Raw genomic sequence first — 18,970 nt, 5'->3', positions numbered from 1 at the left:
TAAGTATTGTTTTGGTTCCATTTGCTTCACTGTGCATAAGTTCAAATAAGTCTTCTTGTGCTTTTCTGTTTTTTCATTCTTTCTTACTAGATAGTGATATCCTTTACATTCATGTGCCATAATTTTTTTTAGCTATTCCCCAATCAATGAACATATACTTTGTTTCTAGTTCTTTACTATTACAAAAAAAGCGATCTTTAGAGAACTCTGGATAATATAAGGCTTTAAAAGAAAATCATTGACCTCCTTGTGGCACATGCCTAGCAGTGAGATCTTTGGATTAATGAGAATGGACAATTTGATCACTTTCTTAAAATAATGTGCCCATATTTCCAGAACCTCTACAACATTGCTAACCTTCTTGTCATCCTTTCTAATTTTGTGGGTATGAGGTTTATACTTTGACTTGGAATTTCTCTTCTTTATTAGTGATTTGGAACATTCTTTCATATGGTTGTTAATAGTTTCTAATTCTTCTCTTGGAACTGTCTATTTGGAACCTTTTTTTTTTAATTGGTCATTGTTTTTAGTTTTTAGAGAGAGTCAGTGTGTTGTAATAGATAGAGAGCTGGTTTTGAAGACAGGAAGACCTGAGTTCAACTTAGCCTCTGATACATACTGGCTATGTGACTCTGGGTAATTAACTTAATCTCTCAATGATTTATTCAACTCTTTAAGACTGAAAGTTGAGAAGTTGCTGAGGAAGTTTCCTCAGGGAGAGCTACCAATGAAATCACAGGTCTAGCTCCTACCTTTGTAGAATTCATGTGTTCTTTCTAAATTTTATTTTTATTCTGAATTTAATAAACCCCAATTAAAACAACAATGTGCATATACAAATAAATATCCATATTCAAAATAGAAAAGAGGATTTTACAAGAAAATGCAAATCTCTATTATGTATAGTTTGCTTTTTTCTTATAAGTTCAGTTGTACTTGTTTGTGTTTCCTTCTGACCTTCCTTTTGTTCTTTTGAAAAAATATTTCAATAGACCTCTTTTCTTTTTCTTTTGGCAATCCTATCACTAGCTCTTCTATCACTCTAAACTTGAAGTGGTGTATTATAAGCTTCCTCATACTGACCCTCTAACTTTGAAACCTCTTGTGGACAAGATTGGACTCAGATGGGTTTCAGTCCCTTTTCCTTTGGGCTCATGCTGTGACCTCTCCCAAATCCTCTCATCTTTCAAAGGCTCACAGAACCAGCACCTGCTATTTCTTGAAAGGTGGAGTGAAGCTGAATCGTGTTTGGACAAAGTCAGTGCAGCTGTGAAAAATTCAAGATTAGGCCCTAGGCAAAAACCTCCTCTTTTTCTTGTGTTCTTAGTTCATCCAGGCTGCAGTGGGAGGGATACTGAGTGCCAAAAGTATTAAAGTTCTGAGTAGGGGTTCTGTCTTCCCATGTGGCTTTAGCTGTAAATATTGTATATCTGGCTTGTAATTGTTTTATTTTGGGTTGGGAGGTTGTTGGAGGATTAATGGAGTTTGGAGAATGTGAATAAGCCACTATGCTGATCACATGACCTGATAAGACTTTTATATTGTTGTTCCTAAATCAAAAATTTAGAATAAGAAAGAACTTTAGAGATCACTGAGTCTAAACTCTTCATTTTATAGATGAGAAAAGTTAGTCCCCGAGAGGTTGACATGCTAAGGTAACACAGATAAACAGCAATGTCAAAATCAAACAGATTTTCTGACTACAAATTCAGTACTATTTTCATTATGAAGAAGATCAAGTTGAGAGACTTTATCTGACATAAAGAAGCATTCTGTGGTGGACAAAACAAAATTTAAAGTCACTCAGATCAATTTTAAAAAACTCAATTTTTTTTATTCTGAACTTAAATATCAAAAATAAGAGCACATTTCCATATACAAAGCAAAACACAAAAAAGAAGGTTCTATAAAAAAATGTGAATCTTCATTTCAGAAGACTTGCTTTTTAAAAAGTATATAATGAGTTCTACATGTTACTTTCAAAACTGTCTTGTGCTTCCTTCTAAACTTCCTTTTTTCTTCTATGAATTAAAAAAAGTTATTTATAATGGCCCTTTCTTGGTATCACTATGTCTAATCCCCCATCTCATTCCCTTTCCCTCATTTGATGAGAGAAAGTAAATATTTTTTAAATATTTATTTTTATTTTTAGCAGTCTCTCTTTTTAAAATTTTGAGTTCCAAATTCTCTCTCCTTCCTACTCCTCCAATGGAGAGATGACAAACAATATGATATCAATTATACATATGAAATCATGCAGCATATCACAAAAAGCAAGAAAAGTAAAGAAAGTGAGAAAACTGTAATTCAATTTGCACTCAGAGTTCATGAGCTCTTTCTCTGGAGGTGGGTAGCATCTTTCATCATGATTCCTTTGGAATTGTTTTGGATCATTGTATATTGATCAGAGTAGTTAAGTTTGTCACAACTGATCATCATTATAACATTGCTATTGCTGTGCACAGTAACAGTTCTGCTAACTTCACTTTGCATTAGTTCATATAAGTCTTTCCATGTTTTTCTGAAACTATTCCCCTCGTCATTTCTTATGGCACAATAGTACTCCATCACAATCATGTGCCACAACTTGTTCAGTCATTCACCAATTGATATGCATCCCCTCAATTTCCAATTCTTTGCTACTACAGAAAGAGTTGCTATAAATACTTTTGTACACGTAAGTCCTTTTCCTATTTAATCTCTTTGGGATACAGACCTAGTAGTGATATTACTGGGTCAAATCGTATGCACAATTTTATAGCCATTTGAGCTATAAAAATTGTTCTCCAGAATGTTTGAACCAGTTTACAGCTCCACCAACAGTTTATTAGTGTACCTATTTTCCTTCATCCCTTCCAGCATATGTCATTTCTTATAGCTATGGGGTGGTATCTCAGAGTTGTTTTAATTTGCATTTCTCAAATCAATAGTAATTTAGTGCATTTTTTCATTTGGCTATAGATAGCTTTGATTTTTTTCTTCTGAAAACTGCATCTTCATATACCTTGACAATTTATTAATTGGGGATTGGCTCTTATTTTTATAAATTTGAGTTCCCTATATATTTGAGAAAAGAGGCCTTTATCAGAGAAGCTTGCTGTAAACATTTTCATATTACTTCATAGTCTATGATAACCTTTATCAAAATATAATTTCACTGAAAGCATTGTGTTGATTTTTCCTTAAAATGATTAAAAAAATCTACCTAAAACCATCGGCAAGCATTATTTCTAATGTGGGATAAGCCAGAAGCCTTCTCAATAAGATCAGAAGAGAAACAAGGATGTCCATTGTCACCAATGTTATTCAAGATTGTATTAGAAATGCTAGGAATAGCAGTAAGAGAAGAAAAATAAATTGAAGGAATCAGAATGGGCAATGAGGTAATAAAACCATCTCTTTTTATAGACAATATGATGATATACTTGGAAAATCCTAAAGTTTCAACTAAAAAATTAGCGAAAACAAACATTTTTGCAAAGTAGCAGGATATAAAATAAACCTACATAAATCATCAGCATTTTTATGTGTCACCAACAAAACCCTACATGAAGAAATAGTAAGAGATACCCCATTCAGAATAACTGTAGATAGTATAGAACACCTGGAATGTACCTACTGAAACATAATTATAAAAACAGGTTTTATACAAATGAAGTCAGATTTAAATAATAGAAGAAATATTAATTGTCCATGGATAGGCAGACAATTTTACCTAAACTAATCTATTATTTGAACCCATCCCAATTCAATTACCAAAAAATTATTTTACTGAACTAGGAAAAAAAAGCACAACAAAATTCATTTGGGAGAACAAAGGTCAAGAATATCAAAGGAATTAATGGTATTAAGAAAGTAAAGGAAGGAGGTTTAGCAGTTCCAGATCTTAAATATACTCTAAGGCAGTAATTGTCAACAACATCTGGTACTGACTAAGAAGTAGAAAGGTAGATCAGTGGAACAGAGTAGACATACAATACACAGTAGCAAATAATTATCATAACCTTGTGTTTGACAGATATAAAATTTAATCTTTTGAGATAAAAATTCATTGTTTGATAAAAATTACTGAGAAAGCTAGAAAGCAGCCTGGCGGAAACTGGGCATACACCAATATCTTACAATATAAAGTCAAAATGGATACATGATGTAGATACAAAGGGAAATAGCATAAGAAAATTAGAACATGGAACAAATTACCCATCAGATTTATGGATAGGGAACAATTTATGAATAAGCAAGTGATAGAGAGCATTGTGAGGTGTAAAATGGATAATTTTGATTACATTAAAAAGTTTTTGTACAAATAAAACCAATGTAGCCAAGATTAGAAGGAAAACAGAAAATTGGGAGAAAATTTTTATGGACAGTTTCTCAGATAAAAGTCTCATATCTCAAATATATAAAGAACTTTGTCAAATTCATAAGAATACAAGTCAGTCCCCAATTGATAAATAGTCAAAGGATATGAACAGGCAGTTTTTTGATGAAGAAATCAAAACTATATATAGTTAAATGAAGTGATGCTCTAAATCACTATTGATTAGAGAAACGCAAATTAAAACAATTTTGAGATATATCTTACACCTATCAGATTGGCTAAAATGATAGAAGAGGAAAGTGACAAATGTTAAGGGGATATTGAAAAATTGGAACACTAGTTTACTGTTGGTTGAGCTGTGAAATGATCCAACCACTTTGGAGAACAATCTGGAATTATGCCCAAAGAGTTATAAAACTGTGACCCAGCAATGCCACTATTTAGTCTGTTTCCCAAGGTGATTAGGGAAAAAGGGAAAGAATTTACATGTTTTAAAATATTTATAGCTGCTCTCTTTGTGGTGGCAAAGAACTGGAAACTGAGGGGATGCCATCAATTGGGGAATGGCTAAACAAGTTGTAGTATAAAATTTAGATGGAATACTACTATACTATAAGAAATGATGAGTTGGTTGATTTTAGAAAAAATATGGAAAGACTTGCATGAAATAATGAGTTGAAATGAACAGAAACAGGAGAATGCTGTATACAGTAGCATCAATATTGTTCTAAAAACTTTGAATGAGTCATTTTGAAAATTACAAATACTTGAAATCAACTACAAAGAACTTATGAAGGAAGATGCTATCCAAATCTAGAGATAGAACTGATAAATAAATTAAAGTATTTATATATGTACATATACATATACATATATATATATATGTGTGCACACACACATAGTATGATTTTACACACACACAGAGATATAGATATATAGAGATATATAGGTACACATACATTTGTGTCTAATAGTAGCCTTCTCTAGGGTGGGGTGGGAAGGTAGGAAGAAAAAAATTAAAATGCACAGCAGAGAACAAAAGAAAACTTAAAGGAAGCACAGAAAAGCAGGGTAACTTTGAAAACAATATGTAGTATTTATTACATGGTTGTTTTTTTTTTTCAAAAAAAATTAATAATGTGAAAATAGAAATTCACGCCTTTATATTGAATCCTCTTTTTATGTTGTGCTGTGTATGTGGAAATGTTCTTTATTTTGTCTTTTTATATTTAAGTTCGAAATGAATAAAAACTTTAAAAAATATATAATTTCCCTGATTTTCTCTTTTAATTAGGTCTGTTTTTGCTTTTTTTTGGACAGGATCCCTGCTTTTTTTGCTTCAGCTGAAGCGTAATAGATTGTGTTCCAGACCCTTATTTTAACTCTGTGTGCTTATCTTTCTTCAAGTATCTCTCTTGTATATTTAAAAAAAACAATAACAAACAAACAACATATTGTTGAATCCTGGTTTCTAATTCTGCTATCTGCTTCCATTTTATGGGTGACATCATGACATTCATATTCACAGTTATTACTAAGTTTGTATTTCCCCCATCCTATTTTCTTCTGTTTATCCTTCTCTTTCTCTTCTGTCCCTCTTCCTTTCTTCAGAAGTCTGTTTTGCTTCTGACCATTGTTTCCCTTAATCTGTCCCACCTTTCATCTTCCTCCTCTTTCTCCTATCCCTTTCCTCTCCTATTTCCCTGTGAGGTAAAGTAAGATAAATTTCTATACCCAACTGAGAGAGAGAGAGAGAGAGAGAGAGAGTGTGTGTGCACATACATGTATATGGGGGGGGAAATTAAAATTGTCCATCCTACAATAATAGAGACTGAGGCAAAGCTCTGATTCAATTGCACTTTATTAATGGGTCCATGGTCCCCTCCAGCAAAGTGGACCTCAGATCTTCCTCATGATCTGAGATGCCCCCTCCTTCTAGGGCCCTGTTTTTATAGGGTTAGATTTCTAGACATTCAAGAACGGCTATACCAAACACATAATAATTCCATACATTGACATATGATGCATAGGCTAAAATAAGAACAACAATATATCAGCAGGATCATGGATTGGGCAAAGCATGGGGCATCTCCACTGACTAAGTAGTCATAAGATGATCACCTGCTTGTGTTGGACAAGAGAGAATAGCCCAGATGTACAAAAATAAATTGGAGGACTTTCCATGTAACTGAGTTATGTTCAACATGGCTTGGTCATTATGACAAGGAAAAATAAGAGTGGAGGGCCTCTAGTCAACTTTCTGTGATTAAGTAAGTGAACTTACAATCTGCAACTCATACTCTGGGGCCTAATATACAGAACTTATAATCACTGCCCCTATGGAATCATATCAGATTGATTAATACTGATTGGAATAGAGTATGGGTCTAAATGGAATAGAGTCAGGGTCCAAATGAATTATTTTTCTCGTGTGTGTGTGTGAGTGTATACACACACATGCATATATGTGTGTATATATGTATGCATGCATGCATGTGTATGTGTATGTGTGTGTGTGTGTGTGTGTGTGTGTGTATACACATACTTTGCACAACTCTGCCTCATTTAAATCCAACTCACTTGCAAGTCAAGACATCACCCTCCTAATATCCTTGGTCCTCTTCAAGAACAAAGGATAAGCAACAATCTGAGTAGTGGTAGCTACCCCCTGGAGGACCCAACAGGCCAGTTCCAGTTGGGCAATGCTGCTATTTCCTCCTCCTCCTTCTCCTCCTCTTCTTTCTTCTCATTTTCCTTCAGCTCTTCTCCCTCTGTCTACATGGGGAGTCATACCTTCACATGAGGGTGCTCTGTCTGAAGGAATATAAATTTTGATTGCTTGGGGTTTGGCAGCTAGATTTTTTCTTCCCTACTTCTTTATTCTATCATTATTTTGTTTGTTTTTGTGTTTTAAACTAGAACAATTAACTTTAGTGTCCCATAGTTTCATTTATGAGTTCTTGAAATGGAACTCTGGAAACCAGGCTTTGATAAAGCCTATTGGGATTCAAATTGAACTATTTGACTATGCCTTTAAGCCCAAATCACTCTGACTCTCATTGATTGGTCAAGAATAGGGCGCAGTCCAAGCCTCACTAGCTCATTGTTTGGGTTTTGATGGCTCAGAATGAATATAAATAACATTTGTTTCTATTCTTGTCAGATACCCTGAGGGTCTTCTTTTGCCTCTTACCTAACCTTTAACTACTGAATGGGTTTTGTCTCCAATAAATTGAGACCTGGGAAAGATCTTAGCTCAAAAAGGCCAAGGTCTCCCACTGCATCCTGGGTCATTGCCAGTCTTCCTGACTTATGTCTTGCCACTAGACTCTGATAACTCTGGAAAAAAGAGTGGGGCTAATGACTTTGCACAGCTTTGCCTCCAATTCACTTGCAAGTCAAGACATCAAGCTTCTGATGTCATTGGTCCTCTTTAACAGTGAAGGACAAACAACAAACACAGTCATGTCCTTTTTTTTGGTTGCTTGCTCATTTTTCCAGCCAATTTCTCAACTTTGAACTTCATATTAAAGTTGGGTTCTGCTCAGCTGGGGGTGGAGAGGTGCTGTCTCAAACTTCATGCACATGCACACATACACACACACACACACACACACACACACACACACACACACACACCAAATTTAGATGAGAATGAGATTCAAATATTGCCTACCACCATCTCCCATTTTCTCCTGCATGGTAAAAATCCTTCCTTGCATGTTTGTTTTATGTGAGATAATTCACCCCCTTTTCCCTCTCCCTTCCCTTTTTACCCAGTACATCCCTCTTTCTCAACCTTTCATTTTTTTTGAGAATATCCCAGCATAATCAATTCATACCATGCCCTTTGTCTATGTAGACTACTTTTTAACTGCCCTAATAATAAAGTTCTTAGCAATTACATGTATCATCTTCCCATATAAGAATGCAAACAATTTAACTTTATTGAGTCTCTTATGATTTCTCTTTAATGTTTACCCTTTTATGCTTCTCTTGAGTCTTGTGTTTGAATGTCATATTTTTTATTCAGCTCTGGTATTTCATCAGGAATGTTTGAAAGTCCTCTATTGCATTAAATATTCATTTGTTTACCTAAAGGATTATATTCAGTTTTGCTGGATAGGTTATTCTTGTTTATAATTCTAGCTCCTTTGTCTTCTAGTATATCATGTTCCAAGCCTTCTCATCCATTTTAATGTGGAAGCTGCTAAATCTTGTGTGATCCTGACTGTGGTTGCATAACATTTGAATTGTTGCAACATTTTCTCCTTGACATGGGAGCCTGAAATTTGGCTATAATATTCCTGGAAGTTTTCATTTTGGAATCTCTTTTCAGAGGTGATTAGTAGATTCTTTCAATTTCTACTTTAGCCTCTGTTTCTAGAATATAAGAACAGTTTTCCACAATAATTTTTTGAAATATGATGTCTAGACTATTTTTTAATTTATTTAGACTATTTCTCCTTTATCTGTCTTCCATGTCTGTTATTTTTCTGATGAGATATTTAACATTTTCTTCTATTTTTTATGCTTTTGACTTTGCTTTATTCTTTCTTGATATCTCATAGAGTCATTAGCTTTCACTTGCCTAATTCTAATTTTTAAGGAATTGTTTTCTTCAATGAGATTTTGTATCTCTTTTTTTTTTTGACCTAGTCTTCTTTTTAAGGAGTTCTTTCCTTCAGTGAATTTTTGTGCCTCTTTTACAAAGCTATTAATTCTTTTTTCATAATTTTCTTGTACCATTCTAATTTCCTTTCCCAATTTTTCCTTTACAGCTTTTATGTCTTTCTTTAACTCTTCCTGGAATTCTCATTGGGCTTATGTCCAATTAACACTTTTCTTTGAGGCATTGTTGTCTTCTGAGTTTACTTTTTGGTCTTCCTGTCACCATAGTAGCACTATATATCCAAGTTCTTCTTGTTGTTGTTGCTTGCTTATTTTTCTTTTCTTTCTTTCTTTCTTTCTTTCCTTCTTTCTTTCTTTCGTGAGGTGATTGGGGTTAAGTGATTTGCCCAGAGTCACACAGCTAGAAAGTGTTATGTGTCTGAGGCCGGATTTGAACTCAGGTCCTCCTGACTCCAGGACCAGTGCTCTATCCACTGCGCCACCTAGCCCCACACTGTGCCACCTAGCTGCCCCACTTGCTCATTTTTCTAGCCAATTTCTTGACTTTGAACTTTATGTTAAAGTTATGTTCTGCTCACCTAGGGGTGGAGAGGTGCTGTGCCAAGCTTCAGGTTTTTTCATGCTGCTATTTTCAGAGCTAGTTCTGGGGGTCTGCAAGTTTTGTCTTTTTCCAATTTGTTGTAATTTAGGGAGAGGCGTGGTCACTGATCTTCTCGTCTGTGCTCTGGTATTTACCTAGAAAGGATCCTTGTTTCCCTGTAGTTACAAGTGCTAGAGCTCGTCTCTGCCTTAGAACTGTGACCAGGGCACCTGCTCTCTTGTGACTGACCACCAGCATACCTCTCTGCCCTGGAACTGTGACCCAGAACTGCTTATGGGCAATTGAATTCCCAATCAATGTCAGTTGCATCTGGTGCCAGCAAAGAGTCCGTGTAATCTCTTTCTGACCAGTTGTCCAACTTCCTTACTGTGTCTGAACTGAGAGGTCCTGAAACTGCCACAGCCACCCCCAAGGCCTGCTACTAATGCTGTGACTGTGTGCATTGTAGGTGTCACAGACCTATCCTGCTGACTTCCTAAGTTGTCTTGGGCTGGAAAAATGTCTCACCCCAACCTTTTGCCGACTTTGCTACCCCAAAACCAGACTTGAGGCATTTTTTTAAAAGTTGTTTGGAGGAGAATGTTGGGAAAGTTTGACTGGGTTGTTGTCTGTAATCTGCCATCTTGACTCTGTGCTAAAGAAATCTCTGTTTGCAGTCATTTTTGAGTTTGGATTTGCAATAATATTTTATACTCTATGGTGTTTTCTTTGATGTACTCATTCTTCCAGTTTTAATTCATGAGTTGGGGCTTTACAGCAGAGCTAGGCTCTTCCCCAACTGCATTTTTGAATGGAGTGGTTAGTTTTGCTTGGTTTTACCTATTACCCTGTTTTTACCTCTTATCCTGCAGCCCCTGGATCTTACACTGGCTTCCACTTCCCATGGTAGACCTCCCTGGATATTTGGGGTTCAGAGGTTCTTGATCATTATTTAGTTTGGGGTGAACTTGTAGTTGGAGTAAGGATGTGGGATCCTGGAAGCCTGCCACTTATTCAGGCAGCCAGTTGTCTTGGCCAGAAGTACCCTTGGGGATCAATTTTCAAGATATCTCAAAAAGGAAAAGATTCCAAAAGAATGTATTTACCAGAAAAGGCAAGTGAGAGAATATAAATAATTATTGACCCATAAGCTTACTTTCATTCATCTTGTCTTTATAAGAATGAGCTTTATGTTCCTCAAGGCTATCCTTGCAAATATGAAAAAAAAAAAACCCAACTATGGATGATTTCCTTCTTCAGTCTAGATCTTTATAGTCATATAACTGACTGAGAGGTATAAAGAATATAAGATCTTTAATTGTAAACAAGATAATGTACCAAAAATGTGGCAAAATCACAAAGCTCTATAGGAGTGTCAACTATTTTCCATTATTTATTAGTTGATTTTTTAAAAAAAGAATCTGACTCAGAATAAAATACAAATTTATAAGTTCTATTCAGTCTAAATATCTGCCATACATACATCATAGTTATAAAAGTTAAACAGATTCAACTGAGGAAATAACTTTAACAATTCACTAAATATCAACAATAAGCAAGATGTAAAATGGGGAGTCATATGATTACCTGTAGTTTTCATCAGGCTCCAACTAAAAGGATTTTCTGTGAAATGTCCAGGTTCTCAAATTGATCCTATTTACAGTTTACATTGTATTAAATGAATCAAAAACTCAAAACACTACAAAGTCTCCTTAGGAAAATCCATAGTAAAGGGAAAGACAATGTTCTTACTATCCACAGTAGAAAAATTGAGTAAACAGAATTTCATATTGCCCTGTTACATATACTTGGATAGACAGCCAATCAAGTTAGTCAAGCAATAGCTTTAAATTAGACAGACAATTCAAATGGACAATGAACCAGACCTGGAATTCAGTATTAAGAGGAGATTGGGCTGGGTCATATTTGAAAAACTGCTCAGTGTTTTGAATGACCCCACACTTTTTATTCTTCTAAAACCCGATCTTCAATGCTCCGGTGAGATTGTATGGTTATGAATTATCGGAAGCCACAGTCTCCAGAGAAATATCATTGCAAATAACTCAAAAGATGCATAATAGATAAAAATAGAATATAGCGCAATAATCATGACTTGTAGTATAAATGACCATAGAGTAGGGGAATCAGGATATAGGGAAAATGCACTGAATTTGGAGTCAGAAAGTTTGGGTTAGAATCTTGGCTTGGATACTTACTACTACCCTGGGCATATTTCTTAACCTCTTTTTGCCTCAGTTTCTTAATTTGTAAAATGGGAATCGTAATACCAGTAGAGGTATCTTAGACTAGTGGATAGAGGGCTAGGCTTGGGTTCAAGAAGACCTTTTGTTCAAGTTTCTTAGGCATTCACTAGGAGTGAGACTGCAGGCAAATCGCTTAACCTTTGAGTGCTTCAGAAAACTCTACAAGACTCTAAATTATAAATGAGGTTCCCTACATCAATGAAATCATAGCTCTAGAGCAACCCTTGTACCCAAAACAATCAACAACAAAGAACACTTCCACTAAATGACTAACAGGATTGTTGGGAAGAAAATATTAATTAAACTTCAAAGTACTAGATACTTGTGAATTCTTAATTATTATTACCATTATGTACTAAGAATTACAGACAGATGAACAGTCAGAGCAATGCATTTGTATCCCTGAGATGTTAAAACAAGAGAATGGGATGCCCTAGTGCACTAGAATTTTCCATGGGGGATCTATGAAAAGATGAGAAAGAATTAGAGAAAATGAGATGACATTAGGGAAGTTTTGAGCTATATTAGTGGAGGGAGTACTCATTCTAATGAAATTAGAGATCATCAAATTATGAGTACCATATTTAGAAGCATCAGTAGCACTAATTGCCTTTCCTCATTTTTTATGGATATATTATAGCCACAATAATTATGCCAAGTTTATTTCCATTCTATATAGCAAGTATATTTTTAAAAAAGAGATGAATTTATATGATAATGCATCACTCTGATGGTCCAAACCTGCTATGCTATTTGTAGTACTTATTATATTTCAAGGTTGCATACTATAAATCTATTGTGTTACTAGCAAATGTTATTGTTTTCCTAATGTTAAATAATAAAAATTACTATATTCCAGATGATCTTAGCTATCGTTGGCTTCTAAATGAGTTTCCTATATTCATCACAATGGACAAACGACGATATGTATCTCAGACCAATGGAAATCTATATATTGCAAATGTAGAGGGAACTGATAAAGGCAATTATTCATGCTTTGTATCAAGTCCTTCAATTACAAAGAGTGTATTCAGCAAATTTATCCCACTCATCCCTCTTTCTGACCGTAAGTATTTGTTTTGTTAATTTAAAAAATATAAATGTACGTGCACATAGTATATATATAAAACAAGTGTCCTAAATATTTGTAGTTCTCTTGGGGGAATATTCATTTACATTTGTGTTGATTTGTTTTTGGCTTTTAAATATTAATATAAATGATTATTTCTATTTTATTCTAAGTTCTTTGAATCTGATAGAAATACGGTTAAAGTGATTTCTTTTAAATTATTCCATAAAGAGCAAAACTACAAATGGTTGCTCTTGAGGCTGGAGGGACTTACCAATACTAGTAATCTAGCATAGTGAAACTGCAGGAAATTTGAAGACTAAAGAATTAATCAATTTATGCAAATGTCACTTTATTAACAATGCATTAGTTTAAAATATGCTTTCCTCAGAAAACTTGGCTTCCATTTTCTCCATTCTAATATTTAAGCAATTATTTTCTTCAGTGAGCTTCGGGACGTCCTTTTCCATTTGGCCAGTTCTTCTTTTTAAGGCATTCTTCTCCTCATTGGCTTTTTGGACCTCTTTTGCCATTTGGCCTAGTCTGTTTTTTAAGGTCTTATTTTCTTCAGTATTTTTTTGTGTCTCTTTTAGCATGCTGTTGACTCTTTTCTCAGGATTTTCTTGCATCATTCTCATTTCTCTTCCCAATTTTTCCTCTACCTTTCTTACTTGATTTTCAAAATCATTTTTGAGCTCTTCCATGGCCTGAGACGAATTCATATTTTTCTTGGAGGCTTTGGATGTAGGAGCTTTGACTTTGTTGTCTTCTTTTGAGTGTGTGTTTAGATCTTCCTTGTCACCATAGTAACTTTCTACAGTCAGAGGTTTTTTTTCTTCTGTTGTTGGCTTATTTTCCCAGCCTATTACTTGTCTTTTAACTGTTTGTTAAAGTAGGGCTCTGCTTCCAGGGTGGAGGGTGCACTGTCCAAAGCTTCAGGGTTTTGTGCAGCTGTTTTCAGAGGTACTTCTAGGGACTTGTAAGTTTTCAGTTCTTACAAGGTGGAATGCCATAAAGAGAGGTGTTTACTACTCCCCTGGCCTGTGCTGTGGTCCGTGAGGGATCAAAAGCACTCTTTTCTGTCCTGGCACTGTGAGGAGGATCCCGGCTCCACTGCGGCTGCAAGCTCTGCTATGTTAGTGCTCCTCCTCACCCTGGGACTGCCACCCAGAATTGAGACCCGGATCTGAATATGGGCAAAGCCACAGAGTCCTGCCTCAGTACTATCAAAAAGACCCCTGTGATCTCCTTCTGACCAACTGTTCCCCTCTACCCGCCATGTCTATGGGCTGAAGCAGTTGCTACCACTGCTGCTGCTGATTCAATGACTCCCAAGGCCGTTCGTGGCTTGCTGGGACCCAGTCTGTTTTGGTATAGCCTATGTTGGACTGTGTTCCCTTCTTACCTTGGTTCAACAGACATTTCTTGCCAACCTTCTAAGTTGTCTTGGGCTGGAAATTTGTTTCTCTCTGTCTTTTTGTGGGTTCTGCTGCTCTAGAATTTGTTTAGAGTCATTTTTAAAAGTTATTTGAAGGGGTTTGGGGGAGAGCTCAGGCAAGTCCCTGCCTTTACTCCACAATCTTGGCTCTGCCTTTCCCAAAGTTTTTTTAGTATCATCTCCCTAGGTAATCAGATATGGAACATCCCATACTCTTGGTATTAATTTAAAGGATTTTTGCCATTTTAAGTGGGTGTGTATCCCACATACTCACATTCTAGCAGATTTCTCAGATTGGAAGAGACCACAGAAGCCATTAAGTCTAAACTATACCTGAACAAAAATCTATTTTTACAAGATAGCTGGGATACAGTCATGTAGTCTCTGTTCAAAAATTTTTATTAACTGGAGATTCATCAAAGCCAAGTTTTAGATATTTCTAATTATTGGGAAGGATGAATTCTACTAGATAAAATCCTTATGTCAAGCTTAAATCATCTTCTCTGGATTTCTACCCATAGTTTCTATTTTTGTTACTTAGGGTCACATAAGTCTAGTCTATGAGGCTCAGTATTTTTACCTGTAATATAAATATGTTGCATTAAATATTTTCAAAGGTCTCTTCCAGGTCTAACATTCTATGGTGTGAAGAATATACTTATACATTTTACAGAATTTCAGTTTTATTATTTCTGTCAGTCAATCTTATTAAAGTATTTGTCATTTGTACTAAATGGCAAAATTTTGAGCAATCTAAAACACCAGTGTTGCACATATTTTTCTTTTTTAAAGTTTTAAAGTTTATTAAAACATTTTAAAGTTTTAAAGTTTAAATACATTCTACAAAATGAATTCGCCAGTTTATACTTTAGGATGATTGCGGTAGACATGGTCCATAAGTGCTCCTGAATTAAATACTTTCTCAACATTAACTATAATAACTAAATCTGATTTAACTAGGAAAATTCAGCTGACAAGGGGCACCACTTAGGAGGTCATAAAGAATCCATTAATATATATGAATAAATTTGTGTCTTGAGAGCTGACAATTCTATAGTTAGATTCAGTGATATCAAATAGATCATTTTGCAGTTAAGAGACTATCAGTTTTTCACTTATGACCTGCATGGACTCAGAAAAATCACTTAACCTCTTTCCATCTCAGTTCCTCATCTTTAAAATGAGAGAATTGGACATTACAAATGTAATGACTGCTGGCCTTTTCTCCTTCCAACCAGCCAGGAGACAAAGGAAGTCCCTTGGGGAATTCTGCCACTTGACTGTGACCTACATCATCTTCAAGATGATGAAGGTGCAGCATCTATGGGGGAGCATAATGGCTGCCTTATATTGCCTCCTGTTTTGGGAGGAACTGAGGAAAAATAGTAAGACTTTCTTATACACATTGGCTGCATATTATCTTGATTGCTCTACCCCAGCATACCACCTAACACGAAGCTAGGGAAGCCTGTGTTTGACTATGCTTATGTGGACAAAGGCTGACCGGATGGCCAAAGTGACTGCTCTTGTTAATTGAATGAAGGCCCCATATTGGGAGGGGGGGGCAAATTACCAGTCAAGTGGCAGTGTCTGCTCTCAGTGTGAGATTATTAAAGGGATTGTAATGAAAGTTGCCATCAATGTCCTAAAAACTTTATAGGCTGATAGGTTTCAGAGGAACTCACCCCCTGAATATTTTTTTCCTCTTTGGTTCATGAATGACCTAGTCCTTTGTTTCTCCTCTGGACCGAGTTCAGTCTTTTTGCTCTTCTCAGAAGGTCACCAGAAGTCCATGCCCAAGGGCCTATCAGGATTTGTGGTAACTTCTAATAGGCAGAGCCCTCCCTCAAAACTTGGGCCTCTTCTACTACCTTCATCTACTCACCTCAGGTAGTGGCTTCCACAAATATTTATGGACTTTCTGTCCCTGAATTTCCCCTCGTTATCTCTAAAGCAGGGCTCTGTCTGGGATAGAGGCTGAATGTGGTTTCTTGGGAACCTTGTCAATTCCCCTGGCTGCAAACCCCTATAAGTTAACCAGTTCACACACAGCTCTTTTTCAATCACCATGTACATAAGTCCTGAGAGGCATCTACAGCACAAGATAATCTCAGAAGTGTCCCAGAGCTCTACTTATCAAACTTCAGATTTTCTGAGACTTGACTCTGTTGCAGTTTGCTTTTTTGGGAGAGAAACCTCAGGTGAAAATTTCTCCATTTTGTCTAGAAATGAACAATTTATTTTTTATTATCTTATCAATTCCATATTTTTTCATCTCACCCTACAGAGAGGCTTGCCATTATAGAGCTGAACTTGATTTATTTTCTGAAACATGATTAAGGTGTTTGTGGTTTGTATGGGCTGGTATCTGCCAGGTTGGTCCAGGATATGCACCTAAGCACATTGTTATTTGTTTTAGGTGCAGTGAAGAATAAAATCAAATGATGACATAAAGAAATAAATATAAGAGAATTGAACTAGATGACCTGTAAAGTACTTTCCAGTTCTAAATTTGTCATCCCATCGTCCTTTCCTCTCTCTCTGTTCCTTTTGGCATCTATTCACTCAGTTTGACTAGACAATATGAATCAGCCAATAAAGTGATTTTTTAAAAACTTAATCAACGTCATTATTTGAGACTTTTAAAAAATTACATATTATTCAAGAGCCTTAGTATACAGAACCATAACAATGCATACAAATAATACACATTTCATAGCATTTCTAGGCCTTTTAAAGTCAAGGAATTAAGGGGAAAATGGTCAATAGGTCAAATAATTCACAGATTATCTTTTGTATACTTTCCTTAATGTTAGGCTCAACAAAACTGTATCCTGCTGATATCAAAGTCCAGTTCAAGGACACATATGCACTGATGGGCCATAATGTAACATTAGAGTGTTTTGCCCTTGGAAAGTAAGTATAGTGTGTGTGTGGTTTTTTTTTTTTAATTAGCATGTAGAGTAACTCTATTTATGCTTTAAGAGGGAGAAGGGGAAAAGCAATTAAAATTATTTAGAGAATTCAGATCCATCATTTCTTATTGTAATGAAAACTATCACATAACAGACTTGACAGTCTAAGTTTTAACATTTTATCTTATCGTCTTATTTTTTCTTGTATTTGAAAATTATTATGAATTTGTGTTGGATCATTTGGGTTGCTAGACTGCGGTAATACTTTATTGCCACTGGAGAAGCTCTTCTTACTTGACCACTTAGCAAACATGTTCAGCCCTTCTATCCTTTTATCATGCTTCACTAAAGGAATCCAAATTTTTAAAAAAAATTAGGTTTCTCAAGTTCCACCAATTTCCAGTGACATGGGGATGCCATTGGTCTAGGCACAAAAGGAAGAGAAAATATTTTTGTCTTGGTTTAGCCATTAAATTCATACAACTATCTTGCACATTTTGTGGACCTTTTAGTATTTTTCTGCCCTTTATAAAGCCCTGTTCCTGAGATACGGTGGAGAAAAGTTCTGGAACCAATGCCAAGCACAGCTGAGATTAGTATGTCTGGGGCAGTTCTTAAGATTTTCAACATTCAGCTTGAAGATGAAGGAACTTATGAATGTGAAGCTGAGAACATCAGAGGAAAAGACAGACATCAGGCAAGAATTTACGTCCAAGGTAGGTAGAAGTCTCATTTGATTCATGTACGCACTATGTTTCTTATATTGAGAGCCACTTTATATGCTGAAGATTTTCTTCTGTTCAGATCTGTGTTTTGATCAGTGTAGGAAACTTAGACTTTCTCAGTAACTCCTCTATATAATTTACATTCTTGAAGAATTGCTTTACCTCTAAGAGGTTACATTTTGTGCATGGTCACACGGCTAGATTATTTTTCAGAGGCCAGATTTGAATCTAGATCTTCCTTAATGTATCCATTAGGCCATATGGACTTTCTATTTAACGTGAGCAGCTACTAAATACATCAGGTTGGCACCATGCACATACTATTTTTTAATTATTTAAATTCTCAAACTAATCCTGTGAAAAATTTGCATGAAATGAGTTACTAGTTGAGCAAGTATAGTAGATATTATATTATGCATGTGGATGTCAGATGTCATATTATCACCAAGATGTATTGTAGAATTTAATCAGCTTTGATCCCTAGATAATTTTAGTGATGATAACTCCTTGACAAAGCTATCTTCACTTATCTATACTTCCTCTCCTTTCTCTTACTTGTCATTCACTGAAAGTTCCTCTTCCTCCCCTTTTTCTCATCTCACATAAGAAATCCCCCACTGTCTCTTCCTTCACCCCTATATTGGATGGAGAGGTAGACCTTTTCCTTTTGAAGGCCAATGCCACTACAAGGGTGATGATCTCATTCTCTTCCTACTTTTCTAGTAAATTGTCCCCTAGAAGAGGGGACAATTCTCTCCTCTCTCTATTATCTTTAGTATCTCTCTACTGTTCCCTACCTATTGCCTGCAAACATGTCCATGCTTACCCCATCCTTAAAAAACCAAAACCAAAACCTTTCATTAACTATCTCATCCACTTCATGGCTAAACTTCTTAAGAAAGTCATTTATAGTTGGTACTTTCACTTCTCCTCTCTCTTTTTCTCAACTCTCTAAAGTCTGACTTCTGACTTCATAATTAAACTGAAAGTCTCTTCAAAATGATCTCTTAATTGTCGAATCCAACG

At 35.6% G+C, this 18,970-nt stretch overlaps 1 protein-coding gene across 3 annotated transcripts in view; it reads left to right on the top strand.

The window, feature by feature from the left end:
• Positions 1-18,970, top strand: part of CNTN1 (contactin 1) — a 274,708-nt gene that overhangs the window by 113,773 nt on the left and 141,965 nt on the right. For all 3 annotated transcript variants that reach the window (XM_027844389.1, XM_027844390.1, XM_027844391.1), the window contains 3 exons: positions 12,657-12,863; positions 17,121-17,220; positions 17,754-17,935. In XM_027844389.1, the coding sequence (XP_027700190.1) occupies positions 12,657-12,863; positions 17,121-17,220; positions 17,754-17,935 (489 nt within the window). The remainder of the gene's footprint in view (positions 1-12,656; positions 12,864-17,120; positions 17,221-17,753; positions 17,936-18,970) is intronic.

This window comes from Vombatus ursinus, unplaced genomic scaffold (genome assembly GCF_900497805.2).
Source record: "Vombatus ursinus unplaced genomic scaffold, bare-nosed wombat genome assembly UNPS02014941.1, whole genome shotgun sequence".
Taxonomy (NCBI): domain Eukaryota; kingdom Metazoa; phylum Chordata; class Mammalia; order Diprotodontia; family Vombatidae; genus Vombatus; species Vombatus ursinus.
This window is presented reverse-complemented; position numbering and strand designations above follow the sequence as displayed.